This window comes from Musa acuminata, chromosome BXJ2-9 (genome assembly GCF_036884655.1).
Source record: "Musa acuminata AAA Group cultivar baxijiao chromosome BXJ2-9, Cavendish_Baxijiao_AAA, whole genome shotgun sequence".
Classification (NCBI taxonomy): domain Eukaryota; kingdom Viridiplantae; phylum Streptophyta; class Magnoliopsida; order Zingiberales; family Musaceae; genus Musa; species Musa acuminata.
Window position 1 is genome coordinate 12,759,204 of NC_088346.1, and position 22,740 is coordinate 12,781,943.

A 22,740-nucleotide genomic window follows, 5' to 3' on the forward strand; every position below is an offset into this window, starting at 1 on the left:
TTTTAGAAAAATTTAGATAGATTTAGTAAAAATTTAAAGAGTTACCCTTGACCATATTTTTAACCCAAAAATATCTTATTTTAAAAATTAGTAATTCTAAATCCATAAAAGTTAAAAAGTGATACTAAACATATTATTATCTCATCTTATTGATTTTGGAGAAATTTAGATATGTTCATTAAAAATTTAACGAGTTACGTTCCATCACTGACTCAATAAAAAAAATCATATTTAAAAATTTATTGATTGTAAAATTATAAAAAAATCAAATATCTTAGAATTATATATTAGTAGTTCTAGAAAAAATTTGGATTGATTTGATGAGAATATCTTAGTTATACTAAGAGTTATACTTGGGTTCTTCGTAGATTCAGTAAAATTCAATCTGATTTATTTTGATAGATTCAAATCGATTTGATTCAAATCGACCATACTTAAACTGAACACTGATCGGACTGAATTGACCCATGGATTGATGGCTTGATATAGCTTGATTCAAGGGTTTTATCGAGATTTAAAAAAATATCCATCGATAAAAATCAAATATAGGGAGCTAATTTTTGAGATATATTATCCTAATATATTTATTTTTAAGTTAAAATATTGCTAATCCTTTGATGCGTAGTTGATCCTTCGGTTCAATCAATCAATGATCCATCAATCTGGGATTTGATCGGCTCGATCAATGATGATCGTGTAATACTCGTGGCCCTAATCTCAGCCCATTATTTATTTGCCGCTAAGAGATACTCTTCAAGGGTATTTGTGGTAAATCACATGGAGGGATGACATGATATTTTTATTCCGCAGTTATCCGAGCCACCAAATTGGTTGGCCTCTCCACGGATAACGGTCATTTCGCCCTTCTCTTGTTAGCTCTCTCACGGGAGGCTTTAGGGCCATGGAGATCACCCTGAGACATGCCCGCTTTTGCCTCAGATGCTCCGAGCTTAGCAGCCCCTCATACCCCCTTATGCTGAGAGGCTCATCGTTCCGTCGAGTTCGTCTTATTGCTAGGAGAAATCTTGCTGTGTCAATCTCCAAGAGTTCCTTTCCAGGTGCCTTTTTGCAGTTCCCGTTCCTTGGCGATTGAGTTGGAATTTGGATACTTATTGCTTATCTTCCTTGGAATCGATTAACTTTCCTGAGATAATAGCTGCGTAATATGTGTCAGTTGAGGAAAAATTCCTCTCAGTATTTTGATCTGCACTTTGGAGAGAATCTGCGTGATTGCATTCGTCAAATAAGACACGAATCATTTGGTGTACAGGCATTTCTCTTTTTTTACTCGAAGCAAGAGTATATAGACATATGTTCAACTTATAGATGCTACCGGATTCACCGTCAGAATGTAGCACTAAATTAACCGGGACAAGCTTTGTACTATGACAAGGGTTTTTTTTTTTCCGGAAGAGATGATAAATGAATGTTGCAAATTTTCTGTTGGTTTGAAAGTGTGCATGTAAATTTTTTTCTTATATAAATGTTCCTTTAAGTAGCTGTAAGTATCTTCGATCAATTATTCAGTCGAATGAAGAGATTGACCAAGATATTATTCATAGAGTAAAAATAGGATGATTAAAATAATGAGGGGTGTCGGAAGACTTGTGATTTTTTATAGGAAGGATAAAATACGTTTAGTAAACTTAACTAAACGTGTGATTTTTTATAGATCTCACCGGCGGCAAAAGATCCACGTAGCTGAGCCAGAAAAATTGGGACTTACGGTTTTATTGTTGTTGTATATAGATTAACAAGAAAATCATCGGACTTTGCATCGTACAAGCATCAGTAACTTGCTTGTGCACTAATTTGTTTTATCTTCACTAGTACTTGATTCTGGTATCTGAAGTATTATGCCATCCTACAGAAAGTGAAGTTGCTCGAGAAGATGTGTTGCAGATGTTTTTGAAGGACAGACAATTAAATGGAGATTTTATATCTAAAGTTTCAGACATTCTATGGAGCAAGGAAAATATTGAATTTGCTGAATTGGAAACGAACACCATGAAGGAAGATAATCAGTATCATGAAGAGGTAAGGTATCTCATTTTACTTGACTTTTTCTATTGTGGTGTAAGTTTTGTTTCTTATGCTGCTGCCTATAGCTTTGTGAAAAATATTGATGGTCTCAGAAGCTTTATCTTTCTTTGACTTCAATATAGGTGGTAGAGACTGACAACAATAGTGGGTTTTTGAAGCTTACAAGAACCAGAGAGTGGGTTTCTGGACAAAGTATTGCACCGGCTAACAAGAAAGAAGTAGCTAAGGTCTGGTCTATGTAATTAACAAGAAAGAAGAAGCTTTATTTGTTTCATAATGGATGCGCTGGGCAATTTGCTTGGTGTTCTATGTACTAGGATAAAGTACTTTTGAGGATTTAAGTGGCTTTATTAAGGTACCTAAGATCCTTCTAAACTTGAGAATTTTTCGCACAGAATTGGCAGAATGAAAGCGAGAAGCGAAAGAAACTCAACCTTCTAAAATATGAAGCGGTAGGTCTCAGAATCCTTCATTGTTTGGATTCCTTTCTTTTCTATGTCAATATACTTCCCTTGATGCAAGCACTTGTATGAAATTTTTGTACATCGAGGGAATCAATGTAAACTGGATAAGTAATATGACCTAAATGGGGAAATTAATAAGTTCAATGTGAGAAGATATAAGTCATATATTATAATTATACTACTGTATTTCAGATTCATCGTATGCGCTAAATTATCTCAATGATTAACTCTTCTCTTGCTTGTTGAGAACTTTAAGCAGCTTAAGAGGGAACTACTGGTTTTGACAATAGGAGTTGGAGCAGCCTGCGGTGTGTATTGTTTGGTCGTCTTTTCTTTCCAGGTACTATGCTAATAAATGAACTGATTTTGTCCCCAACTTTCCATAATTTCTGCATCTGCAATAACAATTTGAACATGTCCATGTAGTCCACGAGCTGCTGATGTGGTAATGATCAAGAATGTTTGTCTAGTTTCACAGGAAGTTTTCTGAAATGCAAATGTGAAATTGGTTGTGTTTGATTTCCTTGAACTTTGGGAAACCTATCGCCTACTTAAGTACTACACCATAAAAGTTGCAATAGGAGGCAGGTCGTGAATATGGAATGTATATGAGTGGGTCGGTGACAGATAATTTCTAACTCTTAAGATTTGGCATTTGGCTTTTGCATACAATGTTTTCACAATGTAGCTTCTTAGCACAACATGTTTACATTATTAGATAGTTGAGCTTTGTTTAGTCTGTCTGTTAATGTACCTTTATCTCAATCTACAGGCTGCTTTTAGTTATGCTTCTGGAGTCCTCTTCAGGTTAGTTAAACGATCATTTTATACACCTTCCAAAGTATTTGAGTGATAATCACGACACTTTACATTTACTATCAAGTTTCTTTGGACTTGGGAAGAATTATACTTTACTTTATCATCTATTTTTTATTATGTAATTATAGTTAAGAATATTTCTTGCACACTTGCCTTAGTTAAAGGAGCTTCATTTGTTTTGGATTTTACTGTTCGTTTTAACACTGACATAAATCAACTTCCAGTGTCAATACTCTATGCAGGAATAAAATTTTGATCTTCTCATGAAGAAGTTCATAGTCATCAAATTGGCATGTCATATGAATTGAAAAGTTCATAAGAGTTGAGATTACTGGACCAGTGTTGAACTTGTACTGTTGCAACAATCTGTTACCAGAATTAGGCTGCACCAACCATTTGGATAATTTAAAGTGGATTTTTCAAGACTGACTGAAGCTTGCATGCAATGCACCATAGAATGTTCTGTTAGAAATAATTATGATAAACACCTTTGTTTATATTTCTGAATAAGATTTTGTCGCTCGATATTTTTTATTTTTGAATAAGATTATGCATCCTTGCTACTTTACCAAATTTTTTGCTGAATTCTTTGGCCGGTCTTCTAGTGTCTTAAGTGGCTTGTAGATCAATTAAAACAAACCTAAAGAACACTTGCTGTTTTTTTCCCATGGAAAATGACATGGAATGTTATTAACTGCATAATGCCTATACAATTACAGACTAGATAGGCACTAACTATACCTGGATTTTTTAATCATATTTTCTGTTTTGTAGAACAGTTGCTTGTACCTTCAGCTTTTGTATAATCATGCAGACAACTTGTCAAGGGAAGCTATTCCTGAGATCTTTATGCAGAAGAAAATGAAAAGGTAAGTTACTAAAAGATGGCCATTGTTCACTTCTTGTACTAGATCATGCTAATTCTCTGAAGCTCATGTGGAGAATCAAAATGATTTCATAATCTAGAATTGGAATAAGAAGCGAGGACTTAAAGAATGTTTTGGAGAAGACATTGAGTGGAACTGCTGTTGCACTTTCTTCTCCCAGGCTTGTAATTCCTGCCGCAATATATGGATTATGGGCCTTCTCACAACATTTTCCCAATGGTTATTTTGATTTTGAGGTACCTACATGGAAAATTGATTAATCTTATGAAAGCTTAATTGGTTTCTGCCCTTCATTTGTTATTTTATACCATTGAATCTTTGTACTATGTGGTTTCAGTTGTCTGTTGCTTGTTGGTGATTTTTTTATTATTATTTTAGTTGATGAGAGTTGGGTAATGATAGCCTCTTATCTATAGATATGAAAACAAACTTTAGAAGCTCAGGAGTTTAAGAGTAGTTGGGTATGGAAGTTGTGGTGCAACTTTAACAATATGAAAGAAAATGAACATAATTGAACTAAATGGTAAAAGATTGCATAAGTCAGAAACTATTCTTCTTGGAGGTATTGAAGATATATCATCCTCTTAAGTTTTACTATTATAACGTGGGACAGTCAAGTTGGTTTAGCTGTATCAATCTTGACGAAGTTATCAATGCTTAGAAAGTCTATTGTCCTTTCTATTATTAACTTAAAATAACTAAATAGCTTATTCTGTTTGGGAATTGCACATGCATATCTTTGTTAGTATATCACAGACATTTGCAATCACTTTCTAACAACAAAATAAGGAGTGATTTTGCTTCATGTTTGCTCCTGTGGTAAACTTGCATAATTTTGCTCATGACAATAGAGGTCAATCGCACTGTATCATAGTTCCTAAGTACTATGACGTGTAGCACTTGACTGTCATAATAAATCATGAGAACTAATTGCCTATCTAACTATTATGTTTCTGTATCATCTTTCATTCATAAATGTCATTTTGCATGGTTGTTGTGATCAGATAATTTTTTTCTGCTAGCTTCATTTTTCTGGAAGAAATTGGGTAGTTGTAGCTTCATATGACTATTTGTTGATATAACTAAAGCACTTGGAACTTTATACACACCAAGCAAATCCCTCTTTCCATTAGGATGCATAATACTTGGAATCTTTCCAATGGGAAACATGATTAAGAACCTGAAACAGAATCCTCGAACTTCTTGAATAAAAGAATCCAAAATAATTTTGGGGTTTGGTATTCTGGGTTTTGCTAATATAGTGCTTGCTTTTACTTGGGGCACTAGATCATTGTCAATAAAAAAAGGGACTTATCTGAAGGTTTAAGACTTAGGTAGTAGGTAGGAGCTTGTATTGAGCATCAAACAATGAAAATCAGTAATTATTGTCATTTTTGCATAAGTTCCATGATTCTGTCAGATAAACTACCAAAAAGCATTGGTTTGACCAACCAAACCCAATATTGGAATTGCACATACAAGGAGGAGAGAGGGCTGCCTATTTCACGAATAACAGGTGACAAACCAAACCTAAGATGTTATGTGAAAGAACCTCCAAAGGATAAATCCTTTGGACTAATCACAGAAACTACTCAGTTTTAGCAAGGTTATAAAAACGATAATATAGGTCATTTGTTCAGTGCCAGATCATTTGTTAATTTGGTTCCTTTGAATGTACAGCTCGTTCCAGGGATGTTTGGGTTTTTTGCATATAAAGCTGCAGCATTGATTCAAGTATACAGAGATAACGAGGACCTGCACTTGATATTTCCAGATGAAGAGGCAGAAAGTAGCTGAAAAAGCGTAATACTGGTAATCTCCAGTCCTGTTTTAAGTTCAATTTCCAGTTTTTCTATGAGCATTTGCTGCATTTTGCAGGATTATTGGAGATTCTAATGCCTGAGTTGTGCTTGGTGAAGTTATCGAACGGGTGTACGAGGAAATTATTTTCATGAAATTGCAACAACTCTCCTGAAATAAAGCAATCGAAGCTGCAAGAAAACTGCTGTGAATTCTGCCACTCTTGCCTTTTTCTAGTCATGAAGTACGAGTTGCTGACCGACCAGGGGAAGAATTTAAGCTTTGCGCATTAATCTTCATGTAATCTTGGTGCTTTTAAGTGGTCAGATCAGGCATCGTTTAGTGTAAGTTGATTTCAGTTTGTACCCCTGATGGACACAACCTTTATCATTTATTTGTCATGTTGTCTTTGGTCAACCTTGTAGTGTTATTGCAAAACTTGATTGAAACTAGCTAATGAATAGAGATGTGAAGGCATCCTAAACAGCGGATGAGAGTGAGAAGGAAGAAATCCCTTGTAAAGCTTTCTCTGGAGAATAATTGTTGTCAGAGATTTCTCTGGAGATGAATCAATATGGAAACAAATGTTCAAAATACAAAGCTCTATAAATCAGCAACATGCAAGTCTCCCCCCTATAAAGCTTCCATATTTAAATTACATAATTATAGGATTATGGGAAAAATGTTTTAAAGCAATATTAGGATTGCAGGATTTTGAATGACATATGAGTTTAAGAAATATTAAAACTGCAGGGATATGAAAAAAATGAATTATGAAAATAGAGATAATTCTAGGAAAAAGTAATTTCAAACAATATAAAATTGGAGATGCAGGGGATCGAACCCTGTACCTCTCGCATGCAAAGCGAGCGCTCTACCATTTGAGCTACATCCCCGATGTAATAACTTCATCTAAAATATTATATGATCCAAACTATAACCCAAATACATGATTTCATATTATATAATGAATAATTTATTTTTTCATAAATGTCTGGTGAATTTTTTGATTATTTTTATTATTAACTTCTAAGTATATTGTCTGGTGAAACCTTCCAAGTTTCATTGATTTGTGTTGCATAAAAACATTATAAAGAGTTCAATATATATTATGGTGAGAAGAATAAGTATTGTAATTAAAAGAGAGAACTTTTTTTGAACATTATAAAAAATTAAATATTATTTATTTATTTGAGGATATTGATTGTAATTGAAACATTGGTGCTCATTATTATTGTTAGCATTGACTCGTTGATTTATATTTTTTTATCGATATATTTTAAGAAGACTAATAATATTTTAAGAAGAATAAATATTATAATTAAAATGAAGCGAGATGATTAGTATTAAGAATCAACATAAAAAAAAATTATTCCCAAAAATTACAATTCTAGAATTAAGAATATTGTTGTTACAAAGCCCCATAACAAAAAAAATCCATGTACTCAATCCGAGATTATTGTTATAGAAAATTAACCAAATTGGATCGAATAAATATACGACAATCTTTTTTTTTACTTAAACAACTAAAATATAATTCAAAATTGATCACTTCCAAATCTTTTCACTCTATTATATTATTTTATTATTATATAAGCTCTATCTTAGTGGGTGGTATATTCGTAAAAAAGAAACATTCGCAACGGCGTTTTGGTACAGAATTGCTATGGGATCGATCGCCTCCTCCCCGCATAAATGGCATATCTTATTTCCTCTTTTATTCTCTTCCGCAGTCTCATTCCCCTCTCTCTCTCTCTCTCTCTCTCTTTTCCAGGAACGAGGAAGAAGGGAGAGAAACGAGGTGGAAGAAGGAGAAGAAGGAGAAGAAGCGGAGACCGTAGCCTCGCGTCTTAGTGGATATCTGGGTATTTCTTCTTCGTTGTTCCCTTCAATTCTTCGATCGTTTCTTCCCCTCTGTTTTCGATTTCTTTTAATGGATCGAAACCGTATTTCTTGTTTCCCTATTGGATGTCCGCGGTTCCACTGATCGCCAGATTCTTCCTCTCGTCATTTCTTGCTGTAGATCTTTCGATTTCCCTCTGCTCTGATGTAGATCTGGGATCTTTTCTTCGGATCCTGTATCAGTGCAACTCACGATTTGAAAATGTTTGACTGATGTTTGCTATTCTGGATCTGTTAGATCGGGAAGAATGGGGCTCACGTTCGCGAAGCTCTTCAGCCGCCTCTTTGCGAAGAAGGAAATGCGGATCCTGATGGTTGGGCTTGACGCGGCGGGTAAGACAACCATCCTGTACAAGCTGAAGCTCGGGGAGATCGTCACCACCATACCCACCATCGGTGAGAATTGTTTGTTTGCCCCCTCAACTTGTATTTTGTTATTGAACTAAGTTGATGAGATATGAGATAATATGGTTCCTTCTTTCACCTCTAGTTTATGTTGATTTGTTTATGATGGTGTCTGAGGATGCTTGTTTGAGTCGATTCATCATTATTTCTTTTAATTCTTTTTGTTTTTAGCGAGTAATTGGTTTTGTTCTAAAATAAAAGGTTATGTTCTGCACTTATTGTTGTGCTTATCTTAATTCAGTTCTTAAAAGAGCGTTCAGCTTTTGCTATTTTATGTAGATAGGTGCCTCACTACTATTTTGTCTCGGTAGAAAGTGATCATCGTTTATTTATGATTGCAGTGACTTGGGGATAATATTAACATTGAATCTGATATATCTATTTTTGCCACAATACTGTGGTGCGAAGTGCTCTCTCTCTCTTATTATATTAATAAATTACCTCATCCAACTTTTCATCATTTAAAAAGTAAATAATCAATATACTATCTTGTAGTTGCCCTCTAGCATTGATGTTTCGGTATAAAATAAGGATGTTATTCAAAGGATATGTTAACTGTTTCACTAGTGGCTTCAGAAATCATTCAATGGAACCTCTTGATGAGTTTTTATGATGGTATATGAGGATATTTGTTTGAATGATTTTATCATGCCATTTCTTGTTATCTTTTTTATAGCAAGTAATTGATTTTGTTCTCATGCTTCTTAAAAATAAGTTATGTTCTACGCTTATTGATGTGCTATTAGTTGCTTGAGCACATAGCTTTTTTATTTTTGTGCTATTGTTTGTTCTTATGCTTCATAAAAATAAGAGCATTTAGCTTATGATATTTTATGCAGGTAGATGCTACACTGCTATTTGTCTTGGTATTAAATGGAAAAATACTCATAATAATTAGAATGAACATTATGGTTTTTAATTAATTAATTATATTTTACTGCAGTGTCTTGAATATAATATTTACATGACACCTATATTTCTCTGATTGTCACAAGATGGTGGTGCATAGTGCTGTATGTTTATATATTGGTGGATTACCTCATCCCACTAGGCATCACCAAACAAATAAGTGTTCAATGTCATTTCTTACTCCTCTAGCCTTGATGTTTCACTATAAAGCAAGGATACCATTCAAAGGGTATGCTACCTGTTTCACTAGTGAGCTCAGAGATCGTGAAATGTAACCTCTTGAATCACACATCTAACATATGGATCACTGAAGTCTTCTTTTTGGTTCAATGCCAACTGTAGTTATTGGATTATATTTTTTTGGTAGTCTGTGTGTTGGGAAAATGAGAGTGATATGCTTTCTGTAATGGTTTACAATATATAAATATCTTCCACACTGATGTACTTGGTGATTGTTACCAACTGTTTATCAGTTTACTTTTGATCTTGCCTCATAATTTTGTCAGTGCTTGTCAATCCTATGCAGTTACTGGGACAACAATGTCCATTCTATTTTACTGGTGTACCACTGCTGGAAAGATGTTCAGTGGGAATAATACTTTTTATTAGGATGACAGATTATCTCCTTTGTTTCAAGTTCTGAAATTATTTCTGATCAACGTTAATATAAAAAGAAACAGCTGTGATGGCCAATACTGCATATTATGCATTTGAAGTCGTAGCAGTGAAGATTATTGTCTACCTAAATGCTTCTTTGTAGAAAAGTGCTTAGGCAAAGCCTATGTAACCTGCTTGTGAAAACTTTCTCCCTCAGGTCTGGAAACTGAGCTTTTGGTTTCCATTATTTCTGTCCTTTATGATTCAATATCCGTAAAATGTAATTGCGTTATGAAAGAATGTTACACTTATAGTCCAACTTTTAACTTTGTGCTTTCTGATGCAGGATTCAATGTGGAGACTGTAGAGTATAAAAATATTAGCTTCACTGTCTGGGATGTTGGTGGCCAGGACAAGGTATCCGCAACTATTTATGTTTTTTTATTATGCATGAGAAATGGTTAAATCTATGGCTGCTTAGGAAGATACTTGTTCTACTGATCTGGACAAATATTTGACTTTGGAAAATAGGTGGAATAGTGAAGTGATATTGAAGCATTTTCTTCTCAAAATGCTGACAATGTCCCATTTTAGTTGAGAAAATCAAAAGAAGTTTGCATTACTTTTGTAATATATTTCTCTTGTAAATGAACACTGTCTTATCTGCATGGCTTATCACATTGTGACTGATGTTCTGGTGATCTGGTTGTGTGGAGAACAGATCAGACCTTTATGGAGGCATTACTTCCAGAACACACAGGGTCTTATTTTTGTTGTTGACAGCAATGACAGAGATCGCGTAGTTGAGGCAAGGGATGAACTTCACAGGATGCTTAATGAGGTAGGTTCTCCATGCTGAATGCTTCGACTTTGAAATATTTGTTATCATCTTTATGCAGTTGTGACTGGAAAGACCGAGCAATTCGGATGTACTTCCTGGTTTCATATAGTTACGGTGCATAATGTTATGTTACAATACGAGATTTCAATTTAAATATATGCCAACCTGAATGATTAAAAATGAAATTCTTAACTGGGCTCTATCAAATATTTGATAGTGTTCACAAGCAAATTGTCACACACATGAGGTCTCTTCTTTTGCATTTTGGGATAAGAAGGCATATTCATAATCACATCTTGTTTTTCTAAAGCAAGGGTTGATCTAGAGTTATCTAGGGAGTCTGAGGCCCCCTCAGCTTTTTACTTTTTTTGTTTAATTCCTTGGATATTTGTCTCACAATCTTTGAAGTTGCAGAATTTGAATCATCTAGCATCCCTAATGTAAATCCTTTTATATTATCAAATTGAATACATTTCTACAGCTGTCAGGTAGACAATGTTTCTATCTTACCCTTATACTAGGTACGACTATTTTTGTGATCCTTTACGTCTGTTTTAAAAGTGAGTTTTGTGATGAAAGAACACAACCATCATCTACATCCGTTCATACGAGATAACTTATAGGATATAATGTCCTCGTTATCTTTTTTTACAGTTTCCATATAGTTCTATTTTTTTAATACTTTTTTAGTAGATAACATGCATATAGAGGTTAGCATATGTTTATCAGGATAATTCAAGACCATTTATTGACCTCACTCTTGTAGCCTTGAGGGATAATCTTCAAATGCATATTTTTTTTTGTTGTTGTAGGATGAGTTGCGCGATGCTGTCTTGCTCGTGTTTGCAAACAAACAAGATCTGCCAAATGCTATGAATGCTGCTGAAATCACTGATAAGCTTGGTCTGCATTCCCTGCGTCAACGGCATTGGTATAGCATCCTCGTTTAGCTAAGAGCTGATAATAAATTATATTTTGCTACTCTATGAATAGCAGTTCTTAATGACTGCATTGAAATTCTTAGTTAAGATGATAATGAGCAACAATAATTCTCTATTCTAACTGTGTTGAAATTATAGGAATATTCAAGTAATCAAGTTGCATGCCTGATTATTGAATTCCTTAGTTCCGGGGAAAAGAAAGATGAATGGACATATTTGTCTTAAGGTTTATATTTAGAAACCTGGATCCAACTTTGACACAAGTGACTCAATGATAAAATTCTATCTATTCTCGTTTTATGAATTTGTTTGTGCTGCAGCCTATTTTAGATTCACTTCTGATTCAGAAAGGCTTTAACGATAGTCGTAGATAATGATATGATCATATTCATTCATATGATACTGGTATACAAACCTGATAATGTTACTGTGCTGGAATTTTGTTTAGGTACATACAGAGCACTTGTGCCACATCCGGTGAGGGTTTATACGAGGGGCTTGATTGGTTGTCCAACAACATAGCTAGCAAGGTATTTTTGTTCTGCGCATCACCGACGTCCTATCCTGCGATCTTTTATGTTAATAACCAGAATAATCGCAGTTTTCTGTTCCTAGAATAAGTTTTGATCTTTCAAGCTTTTGTGTTGATGGGATATGATAATTTTCTCGTCTGCCAGGCTTAAAAAATGTGGAAGATGCAACAAGAAGTCTCAGAAGCAAGGAGCAACTGCGTTCCCCTTTTCCGTATCCTGACGATGTTTTTGGTACATTATGACCCAAGACACTTTTTAAGCTTTAGCGTGTATGGATGATCTTATGTTTGGTTCTTTGTTGCCACCTGACGTTTTATGTATACACATGGTTTTCTAGTTCTTTCAGTGGAAAATCTGCTTCATTATCTTGATCACACGCCTGTACGACTTCTTAGATTTCCATTTAAAACCATGCTACTTTCGTGCTTCGAAATCTCACATACAACATGAACTACTCCCGAAAAAGCTTTTCGAATCCCATATATATATATATATATATATAATGAAAATGAAAATAAGGTATCGAGAGACACTTATAGGGTATCAATCAAGCTTGCTGAACATGGTCAAGCCGTAGATGCAGCAAAATGAGACGGCAAAACCACATCAACGGGGCATAAAAGCTGCAGTACGTAGAAACGCTGATCGCCGCAGACAGACTACCTCATAGCCCAACAACACCAAGAATGCAGGTTTCCCAAGTCGCTACAAAGGATACAGGGCCTCACTTATCGCCATGGCGGCTGAGGCGAAGCGATGGCGGCCCCGTTCCCTCCTCTCCCATCTTCCCGACGTCGTTGAACCCTTGCCCGCTCGACTGGTCCGCCTCCTTCACCCGCAGCGGTACATCGTCGTCGCCGCCCTCGGCATCCCTTACCGTTGCACACACTACCGTCAGTCTCTCCTCCTCCTTGGGCTCAGTCTCATCCTTGGAGACGCTCAGCTTCTCCTTTATCGACTCTGCCATGCTCCCTATCGCACCAAATAAACCCCCTCCCCCCGCCTCTTTGCCCCTGCACATTCAAGAAATCTGTCAATCTTAAATGAGATCGAAAGAGACCAATCTCACCATGTAGAACAATGACATACTCCTCAGTCCACTGCCTACTCTCTTCCTCCCTTCGACCTTGCTCCTCTTTTCGCTTGGCCTCTTCCATCTTCTGTTCCGCCTTCTCCTCTGCCTCCGCCAACCTCTCCTGTCAAAATAGTAGTAGAATAAGATGTTTCAAAAGCTCCAACTCCACAATCGGGATCCTGTCGTACCTTTGTTACTTCTCCTGTCCCGGCCAAGTAGTCTCTGGCCTTGCGAGCCGCGTCAGCTGCTGCATCCTTGTACTCCTCCATCTTCTGCTTGGCTGATTCTGTTGTTCCCTTCGTCTTCTCAGCGACCATGTCCTTGGTTTCCCTGGTCTTCTCCGCAGCTTGCCACAACCTCTCCTCCGCCGACTCTTTGTACTCCCTAGCCTTCTCTGCTGCAGTGTCTTGCGCCTCCCTCTCCCGCACCTCTGCTGACTCCTTGTACTGCCTCGTCCTCTCCGCTGTAGCGTCCTTCGCCTCCTTCGCCTTGTCTGCTACGTAGTCTTTGTAACCCCCCGCCTTCCCCATGGTCTTATCCTCCGTCTCCCACGCCTTCTCCGCCGCAGAGTCCTTGGTCTCTCTTGCTGTCTCCACCGTCCTGTCCTTCGTCTCCCCCGCCTTCTGCGAAGCGGAGTCCTTGACCGCCCTTGCCTTCTGCACGGCGGCATCCTTGGTCTCCCCTGCTTTCTCCGCGGTCTTCTCCGCCGCCTCCTGCGTCCGGCCGGTTATGGCTCCGAAGAGGGACTTGGTACCCTCCTTGATGCTCTCGAGGACGCCGCCACGCCGCACCTCGCCGCCCTGCAGCCCATAGTCCTTGTGCTGGCGGAGGCTTTCCTCGCGCTCGTGCTCAGCCTCCCGTTGTCTCCCGCGTTCGCTCCGGATGGCCGCAAGCTCGTCAGCGGCCTTTCTCGCGGCGGCCTCAGCTCGCTCTTCTCGTGTCTCTTGCCTCACCGACATTGCTCACTTCTCACTCCCACAATTAGACTGCACGCGCATACACACACTCTGTCTCTCTCTCTTTGTTTTCTTCGTATTCCCAACTTCGATCCCTCCATGGTCAAGAAACTGGAAAGGTGTTAATAGAAGGACGAGGGAAGGGTACATGGACGTTCATGGCTACCGCAAAGCGTGGCATGTCCAAACGTACGACAGGTTTGACGACACGACTGCAGTAGATGGACACGTATATGGTCAATGGTCAAAAGATTAAAGACTGGCCATTGACGTATGCATGGAGAAGATGTACTCGTACAGGACACCTGTCCGGAATACGTATATCTTAATTCAAAATTTTATTTTGATATTAAAAGATCCTATTTCTATTTAATATAATAATAATAATAATAATCTGATTTATGGATTTTATTAAATTATTTTATTTTGTAAAAAAAGAGTGATACATTGCTCTGTTAATATGTATTAAAATTTTAAATATAGACATTTCACTTTATCTTATTATTTTGTTTGATTCCATACTTATCTTGAATTATAAATATATTTTACATAAATTGTTATTTTATCTTTTTAATCAAAATGAAGTTTATAAACTATTTAAGAGGTGGAACCAAAGTCATCGAAATTATTTTTTGCTCCACTAAACAAAAATGATAATTATAATATATTTTTTGGGTTTATTTTGCAGCTCTTTGTCATAATTCTAAAAATAGTTTTAAGATGAATCTATGTCTTTCAAATCGAAAAAGTTTAACATGACAGATTTTACTAGATAACTTGAACAACTGAATTAGGCCTATTTTCTATTATAGAAAAAACTGTTCTTTTTTATAAATACTATCTAGTGAAAAGATTGAATACCTATGTAGATTTTGAATTTTTAATTGTCTTTTAGATGATTTATGTGAAACCTACTAAAAAATAGAATTAGAAAAAAAATGATAAGTTTTAGAAGATATATATATATATATATCTCAGATATTCTAAAGGAGTCAATAGGTTTATCATTTCTGATTTTAATAATTTTAAAAGAGTCAATAGGTTTACTGTTTCTGATTTTAATAATTTTAAAATGATAGATCACCTATTAATGGTCAGATTCACACCTTTCACAATTGAAGTCTGTGAAATCATAAAAGTGGTACTGCATTTAGTAAATCATATTAAGTTTCATATATATATATATATATATATATATATATATATATATATATTAGATAGGCTATTTTTATCTTGGTTCAAATTCATCTAAAAGATTAAAAGATCTATCATTTAAGTCATTAGAATAGAAGACCAATACCGATAAAATAAAACTAAAAATAATCAAATACAAGCGAAAATCGATTATGTCCAAAAGTCAATTCCAAAGCACTAAAGGGTTTTAATCCAAACCATAATCGTAATTTTCAAAACCTAAAGGTAAAGGTTTTAAATCCATATTCAAGAGTCCAAATTCGAATTCTAGTCTTTTTAACTTAGGATCAATCTAAAAACTCTAGGTATTCTTTAAAATCTAAAAAAAAAAGCAAAGAAATAATTATTTATACTACATCCATGGTTGGACATCATTCTTACCTTTACAAGAAGAAAGAGAAGAAGAATATTTTTTTAAACCCAAACCTCAAATTAACATGATTGAAGTTGACCCATCCAACTCTTTGTTTAGATTTATTTGGTTGAATTCTAGATTTTAATTATAAAATTAATTGATAAATTTATGAATTAATAAGTATTTGAGATAAGTGACATAAGAGAAACTTTGATCGTTGACTTAAATCATCGAAAGACAAATCATTGAAATAGAAGAATCAAATATTGGGCCGGAGAGCATCACGTGGACGTCGGGCCGGAGGATTGATCAACATACCGGAGGATAAACTTTGTGTCATGAGTTTGGGCATCGGGTCGGAAGGATATGATATTGCACCAAGAAGACCAAATGTTGTGGAAGGTCAACATGTCGATAAATCGGGTAATACGTCGAAAAAAAAGATGATGTGCCGAAGGTTCGGACGAAGTGTCAAATGAACAGATGACATGTCAGACAACGTGTTGAAGGCTTCATGATTGTAATTAGAATTGTTAAGTCTTGATCGAAGTAGTTTAGAGTCTAATTGAGTTGGTTTTGGAGCGTAACCTTGTCAACTTGATTAGGAACCCATTGAGCCTCAACCAGGATCAAATTAGGCTTGTTGGAAGGCCAATTCAATAACTTGGGATTGGGTTGGGCGGTGGTACTGCTAGGCTTAGCCGGTGGTACCTCTCGAGAGCTAAAAACCACTGTTTGTGTGTTTCCGGGAATCCCAATAGTAATAGCGACAGTGGTATCACCCGGTGACGGTAATACCACCCAGGCCGACGATGGTACCGCCAGACTGACAATTAGCGATACCACTGCTTATCAATCTGATACTGAGCGATACCACCACCCAGTCTGACACTGACATTGGATGGTACCACTGCTTGACACAGTTTGGGAGATTATACTAGTCATAAGTGCCCTGCAAGCCAATCACGTAAGTGATAGCATGTGTGACTTGACACGCAGTCTTTTTACTTATTATATTTTTGATATTTATCACTTTATAATATATATATATATATATATATATATATATATATATATATATATATATATATATATATATATATATATATATATATTGTGATGTCCTTGAATCTGTGCAATGAGAATCAGATCGTGATGAGATTACAATAATGAGACCGATTCACCTTTAAACACAGATTTTAAATAATCCCGATCATAGGTTACTCAAGAGGGACATCGAGATAACCAGACAGACTAGTATGTTGTATACCCGTCTATATGATATATGCAGTTGGTCTCATAGTTGCTCGTGTGAGGACATTAGGGATATAATACAGGTGCTCATTGGGGAATGAGTTCATTGATTGATCCGCTTACGGAATGTTAAATGGTTGATGATGCCTTATTATCAAACATTGATTCCGTAGTCCTGGTGATGTATCTGGTCCTTAGACTTGAGACACTAAGGATGTCCTGTATGAGTGCTCCACTCTTTGATACCAGACTTATAGGTTTGGATGTCCCAGATCTAGCACAACCGGTCATCGGGAGTGGTAGTTAACCTTACGAGGGCTATTGAGTATTGATAGAGGATCATCCACTCTTGGTGTCATGAGAGGAATGTCCCATGTGTTCTTGCTCAGATAAATCTCTAGCTAGGGTCATTCGGATTGAGAGAGAAAGAGTTCTCCAAGAGAATCCAATTAGAGCGAGACTCGAGTAGAAACCATATGAGTCTGACAGCACCATGTCCGATATACGATCTCTGGGATATTAGATGGATGAGGAACTATAAGTACACGGTAATTGCGGACATATATGTCCAATGGATTGGATTCCCCTGTATCGTCTGAAGACTGCGACGAAGTGGCATAGTACGTCCGTAGTCGATGAATCGAGTGAATTATTATGGAGATAATACTTTACTAAACCAAAAGGAGTTCTAACAGGTATAACTATAGCTAGCTCGATATTGAGCCTAGAGAGTCACACAATATGATAAGTATTGCAATGAGTAGAGGTTCGGATATGAGATATTCGTCGGAGCCCCTATCTTATTGGATATCCAATAAGCCCCTGAATTATTGGATCCTATGGATGAGATCTAATAAGCACTCATGATAGATTATTGGATAGAGATCCATTAATCTAAGAGGCTTGGGTAGTTGGATAAAGATCCAATACCCAATATGGTAGTATATATTAGGGTTAAGTTGACGAGAGATCTCTATAAATAGGAGGGAATCAATGGTTCATAGGCTAGAGCCTTTTGCTTACCTTTCCTATTCTCCTCCTCCTCTCCAACTCAGAGCAGGCCTAGAGTTTTGAGGGGCGTCATCGCAGCCTTACTGTGGGCTGTTGTGTGGATCACCGCTAGAGAGGAGGACGCTTGACCTTCTTCACTCTCTCCTAGAGATCTGTAGGGATTTATGGATATACGATCTCCCTAGGTAACACAATATTTCATTTATGTAGTTTTAAGTTTCACGGATTTTGCGTATCAATCTTCACATGATGACGAACACATATTTGAGAATTTGGGGATTTTATTTTTCTGTTCTTTCGTTGTGCATTTGATGTCACCCCAAAGATTTCTCAACAGATTGTGTCTGGGTGGTACCATGCCTAAACAGCCTAGAAGGCCGAGCCTCAAGCGGTGCCACCGCCTAGGCCAATTAAGGGTCATTGAATGAGCCTTCCACTTAGCCCAAAACAGTCTCAACTCAGGCCTAGTTGACCCCTAATTGAGTTCGTATTGTTACACCCGAAACCAATTCAATTAGCCCTTTAAACCATTTTAATCTAGGCTAATTATTATAAAGCATGGATCCTTTGTTATCTGACATGTCATTGGTTTATTCGGTGCTTCGTCCGATCCTTCGACGCATCATCTTCTCATTCGGTGTATTGTCCAATCGGCATGTTGACCTTCCATAACATTCGATCTCTTTGGCACAATGTCTGATCCTTCGGTGCGATGCTCAAACTCATGACACAAAGACATTTTGCCGACATGTCGATCGATCCTCCGGCCTGACGTCCAATCTTTTGACATGTTCATTTCGGCCTAATATTCGATTTTTCTTACTTTAATCGAATTACCTTTTTATAATTGAAATTAGTCATGCTTCACTCAAAACCTACATTAGATCATAACTTCATCAATTGATTTCATTAACAAAATCCAAGATTCTGATAAATATCTAAACAAATCATCATTGTTAGAAGTAATATGCGAATAGTATTGATAACTTTAGACATCGAATGACTTGAAACAGTAATTTTTCTATTTCTAACCCTACTCCACCCATAGGCTGCAATAGAATTTTATTTTATTTTTTATAAAAACTAAAATAAATTGATTAAAAAAATTAGACAATAGGCTATTGGATGTCTAAATATCATTCTGTTATTTATATATCCCATGTTAAAACTGAGAATAATCTTGCTTACCAAATGCTTAAATAAAACTAAGATCCTATTGTTATCGAGGGGATGAGTTTTAACCTAAAATGAGGATTGTAACATTGAGAACCTAACATATAGATAGGAAGTTTATCTTCAAATTCTATCCTTATGATGATTAATGCTCTTATAAAGAAATCATGATATTTTTTCTGAGATATGTAACTCTATACACATCGATGTTAAGACCTCTCCTCTAGGAGAGAATTTGTAAATGACTATGTTAAGGATTTAGGTAATCCTTAAAATCTCTTATAAATAAATAAAATATTCATGCAAACCCATAAATACATAAAAATTATAATAAGTTGAAGTTTAAATTAAAACAACGTAGTTGTTTATATAATGAGTTTAAAAGATATCTTATTAACTAAAAATATAATGAGTTGAAAAGATATCTTATTGACCACGTACTAAATATATCAGTAATAATAATAATAATTATTATTAATAATATTTTTTTATTATTTATATTTTATAATAACTTTTGAAGGAGAAGTACAGGACTCACTGATTTATCTAAATAATTAATTTTATTTAGATAGATCCTTACTCACATCACCATCCATCCATTATCTTATATCGCTTGTCTCTCCGAAAATGACTAAAGATATTTTGACTATTCCACCATTTAGATAATCCTTAAAATCTCTTATAAATAAATAAAATATTCATGAAAACCCATAAATACATAAAAAAATATAATGAGTTGAAGTTTAAGTTAAAACAACGTAGTTGTTTATATAATGAGTTGAAAAGATATCTTATTGACTAAAAATATAATGAGTTGAAAAGATATCTTATTGACCATATACTAAATACATCAGTAATAATTTTTTTTTTTATAGTAATTTTTGAAAGAGAGGTACAGGACTCACTAATTTATCTAAACAATTAATCTTATTTAGACAGATCCTTACTCACATCACCATCCATCCATTACCTTATATCGTTTGTCTTTTCGAATATGACTAAAGATATTTTGACTATCTCACTAAATGGAGATTTAGGTAATCATTAAAATCTCTTATAAATAAATAAAATATTCATGCAAACCCATAAATATATAAAAAGTATAATAAGTTTAAGTTTAAGTTAAAACAACGTAGTTGTTTATATAATGAATTGAAAAGATATATTCTTGACTAAAAATATAATAAGTTGAAAAGATATCTTATTGACTACGTACTAAATACATCAGTAATAATTTTATTATTATTATTTATATTTTATAGTAACTTTTGAAAGAGAGGTATAGGACTGATTGAGTTATCTAAACAATTAATCTTATTTAGATAGATCTTTAATCACATCACCATCCATCCATTACAGGTTGTCTCTCCGAATATGACTAAAGATATTTTGGCTATCCCACCAAACGAAGATTTAGGTAATCCTTAAAATCTCTTATAAATAAATAAAATATTTATACAAACCATAAATACATAAAAAAAATATAATAAGTTGAAGTTTAAGTTAAAACAACGTAGTTGTTTATATAATGAGTTGAAAAGATATCTTATTGATTAAAAATATAATGAGTTGAAAAGATATCTTATTGGCCATATACTAAATACATAAGTAATAATTTTTTATTATTATTTATATTTTATAGTAACTTTTGAAAGAGAGGTACATGACTCACTGATTTATCTAAACAATTAATCTTATTTAGACAGATCCTTACTCACATCACCATCCATCCATTACCTTATATCGTTTGTCTTTCCGAATATGACTAAAGATATTTTGACTATCCCACTAAATGGAGATTTAGGTAATCCTTAAAATCTCTTATAAATAAATAAAATATTCATGTAAACCCATAAATATATAAAAAATATAATAAGTTGAAGTTTAAGTTAAAACAACGTAGTTGTTTATATAATGAATTGAAAAGATATATTCTTGACTAAAAATATAATAAGTTGAAAAGATATCTTATTGACTACGTACTAAATACATCAGTAATAATTTTATTATTATTATTTATATTTTATAGTAACTTTTGAAAGAGAGGTATAGGACTGATTGAGTTATCTAAACAATTAATCTTATTTAGATAGATCTTTAATCACATCACCATCCATCCATTACAGGTTGTCTCTCCGAATATGGCTAAAGATATTTTGGCTATCCCACCAAACGAAGATTTAGGTAATCCTTAAAATCTCTTATAAATAAATAAAATATTTATACAAACCATAAATACATAAAAAAAATATAATAAGTTGAAGTTTAAGTTAAAACAACGTAGTTGTTTATATAATGAGTTGAAAAGATATCTTATTGATTAAAAATATAATGAGTTGAAAAGATATCTTATTGGCCATATACTAAATACATAAGTAATAATTTTTTATTATTATTTATATTTTATAGTAACTTTTGAAAGAGAGGTACAGGACTCACTGATTTATCTAAATAATTAATCTTATTTAGACAGATCCTTACTCACATCACCGTCCATCAATTACCTAATATCGTTTGTCTTTCCGAATATGACTAAAGATATTTTGACTATCCCACTAAATGGAGATTTAGGTAATCCTTAAAATCTCTTATAAATAAATAAAATATTCATGCAAACCCATAAATATATAAAAAATATAATAAGTTGAAGTTTAAGTTAAAACAACGTAGTTGTTTATATAATGAATTGAAAAGATATATTATTGACTAAAAATATAATAAGTTGAAAAGATATCTTATTGACTACGTACTAAATACATCAGTAATAATTTTATTATTATTATTTATATTTTATAGTAACTTTTAAAAGAGAGGTATAGGACTGATTGAGTTATCTAAACAATTAATCTTATTTAGATAGGTCTTTAATCACATCACCATCCATCCATTACAGGTTGTCTCTCCGAATATGACTAAAGACATTTTGGCTATCCCACCAAACGAAGATTTAGGTAATCCTTAAAATCTCTTATAAATAAATAAAATATTTATACAAACCATAAATACATAAAAAAAATATAATAAGTTTAAGTTTAAGTTAAAACAACGTAGTTGTTTATATAATGAGTTGAAAAGATATCTTATTGGCCATATACTAAATACATAAGTAATAATTTTTTATTATTATTTATATTTTATAGTAACTTTTGAAAGAGAGGTACAGGACTCACTGATTTATCTAAACAATTAATCTTATTTAGACAGATCCTTACTCACATCACCATCCATCCATTACCTTATATCGTTTGTCTTTCCGAATATGACTAAAGATATTTTGACTATCCCACTAAATGGAGATTTAGGTAATCCTTAAAATCTCTTATAAATAAATAAAATATTCATGCAAACCCATAAATATATAAAAAATATAATAAGTTGAAGTTTAAGTTAAAACAACGTAGTTGTTTATATAATGAATTGAAAAGATATATTCTTGACTAAAAATATAATAAGTTGAAAAGATATCTTATTGACTACGTACTAAATACATCAGTAATAATTTTATTATTATTATTTATATTTTATAGTAACTTTTGAAAGAGAGGTATAGGACTGATTGAGTTATCTAAACAATTAATCTT

General features: G+C 34.3%; 3 protein-coding genes and 1 non-coding gene across 9 annotated transcripts; 2 read left to right on the top strand and 2 right to left on the bottom strand.

Moving 5' to 3' along the window:
- Positions 1 to 835: 835 nt before the first annotated feature.
- Positions 836 to 6,430, top strand: LOC135623191 (uncharacterized). 6 transcript variants are annotated; one of them, XM_065125844.1, is made up of 10 exons: positions 836 to 1,058; positions 1,871 to 2,037; positions 2,166 to 2,270; positions 2,439 to 2,495; positions 2,767 to 2,847; positions 3,280 to 3,314; positions 4,106 to 4,195; positions 4,293 to 4,449; positions 5,894 to 6,025; positions 6,092 to 6,430. In XM_065125844.1, exons 1-9 carry the CDS (start codon positions 902 to 904, stop codon positions 6,008 to 6,010), a joined length of 966 nt encoding a protein of 321 aa, XP_064981916.1. In that variant the 5' UTR covers positions 836 to 901; the 3' UTR covers positions 6,011 to 6,025; positions 6,092 to 6,430. The 6 variants fall into 6 exon arrangements, 4 of the variants coding, with proteins under 4 accessions (XP_064981916.1, XP_064981917.1, XP_064981918.1 ...); XM_065125845.1 differs by having other exon boundaries at positions 6,133 to 6,430; XM_065125846.1 differs by having other exon boundaries at positions 4,374 to 4,449.
- Positions 6,431 to 6,836: 406 nt separating this feature from the next.
- Positions 6,837 to 6,909, bottom strand: TRNAA-UGC (transfer RNA alanine (anticodon UGC)). Its single transcript has one exon. It is a non-coding gene; the product is annotated as a tRNA-Ala (tRNA).
- An 807-nt stretch (positions 6,910 to 7,716) lies between these two features.
- LOC135623193 (ADP-ribosylation factor 1-like) lies at positions 7,717 to 12,515 on the top strand. Its single transcript, XM_065125849.1, has 7 exons — positions 7,717 to 7,878; positions 8,154 to 8,311; positions 10,173 to 10,243; positions 10,548 to 10,667; positions 11,480 to 11,598; positions 12,057 to 12,138; positions 12,286 to 12,515. Exons 2-7 carry the CDS (start codon positions 8,164 to 8,166, stop codon positions 12,289 to 12,291), a joined length of 546 nt encoding a protein of 181 aa, XP_064981921.1. The 5' UTR covers positions 7,717 to 7,878; positions 8,154 to 8,163; the 3' UTR covers positions 12,292 to 12,515.
- Positions 12,301 to 14,222, bottom strand: LOC135623192 (late embryogenesis abundant protein ECP63-like). Its single transcript, XM_065125848.1, has 2 exons — positions 13,405 to 14,222; positions 12,301 to 13,337 (listed from the first exon to the last, which is right to left on the bottom strand). The coding sequence occupies exons 1-2, from the start codon at positions 14,173 to 14,175 to the stop codon at positions 13,065 to 13,067; spliced, it is 1,044 nt and encodes a 347-aa protein (XP_064981920.1). The 5' UTR covers positions 14,176 to 14,222; the 3' UTR covers positions 12,301 to 13,064.
- Positions 14,223 to 22,740: the final 8,518 nt, after the last annotated feature.

Coding starts and splice junctions, on each gene's coding strand:
- LOC135623191 (XM_065125844.1), top strand. CDS start 902: ATGGAGATCACCCTGAGACATGCCCGCTTTTGCCTCAGATGCTCCGAG. Junction 2,848..3,279: donor TGGTCGTCTTTTCTTTCCAG/GTACTATGCTAA, acceptor CTCAATCTACAG/GCTGCTTTTAGTTATGCTTC. Junction 4,196..4,292: donor ATGCAGAAGAAAATGAAAAG/GTAAGTTACTAA, acceptor TTCATAATCTAG/AATTGGAATAAGAAGCGAGG.
- LOC135623193 (XM_065125849.1), top strand. CDS start 8,164: ATGGGGCTCACGTTCGCGAAGCTCTTCAGCCGCCTCTTTGCGAAGAAG. Junction 8,312..10,172: donor CACCACCATACCCACCATCG/GTGAGAATTGTT, acceptor TTTCTGATGCAG/GATTCAATGTGGAGACTGTA. Junction 11,599..12,056: donor TCCCTGCGTCAACGGCATTG/GTATAGCATCCT, acceptor AATTTTGTTTAG/GTACATACAGAGCACTTGTG.
- LOC135623192 (XM_065125848.1), bottom strand. CDS start 14,175: ATGTCGGTGAGGCAAGAGACACGAGAAGAGCGAGCTGAGGCCGCCGCG. Junction 13,338..13,404: donor GGACAGGAGAAGTAACAAAG/GTACGACAGGAT, acceptor CTATTTTGACAG/GAGAGGTTGGCGGAGGCAGA.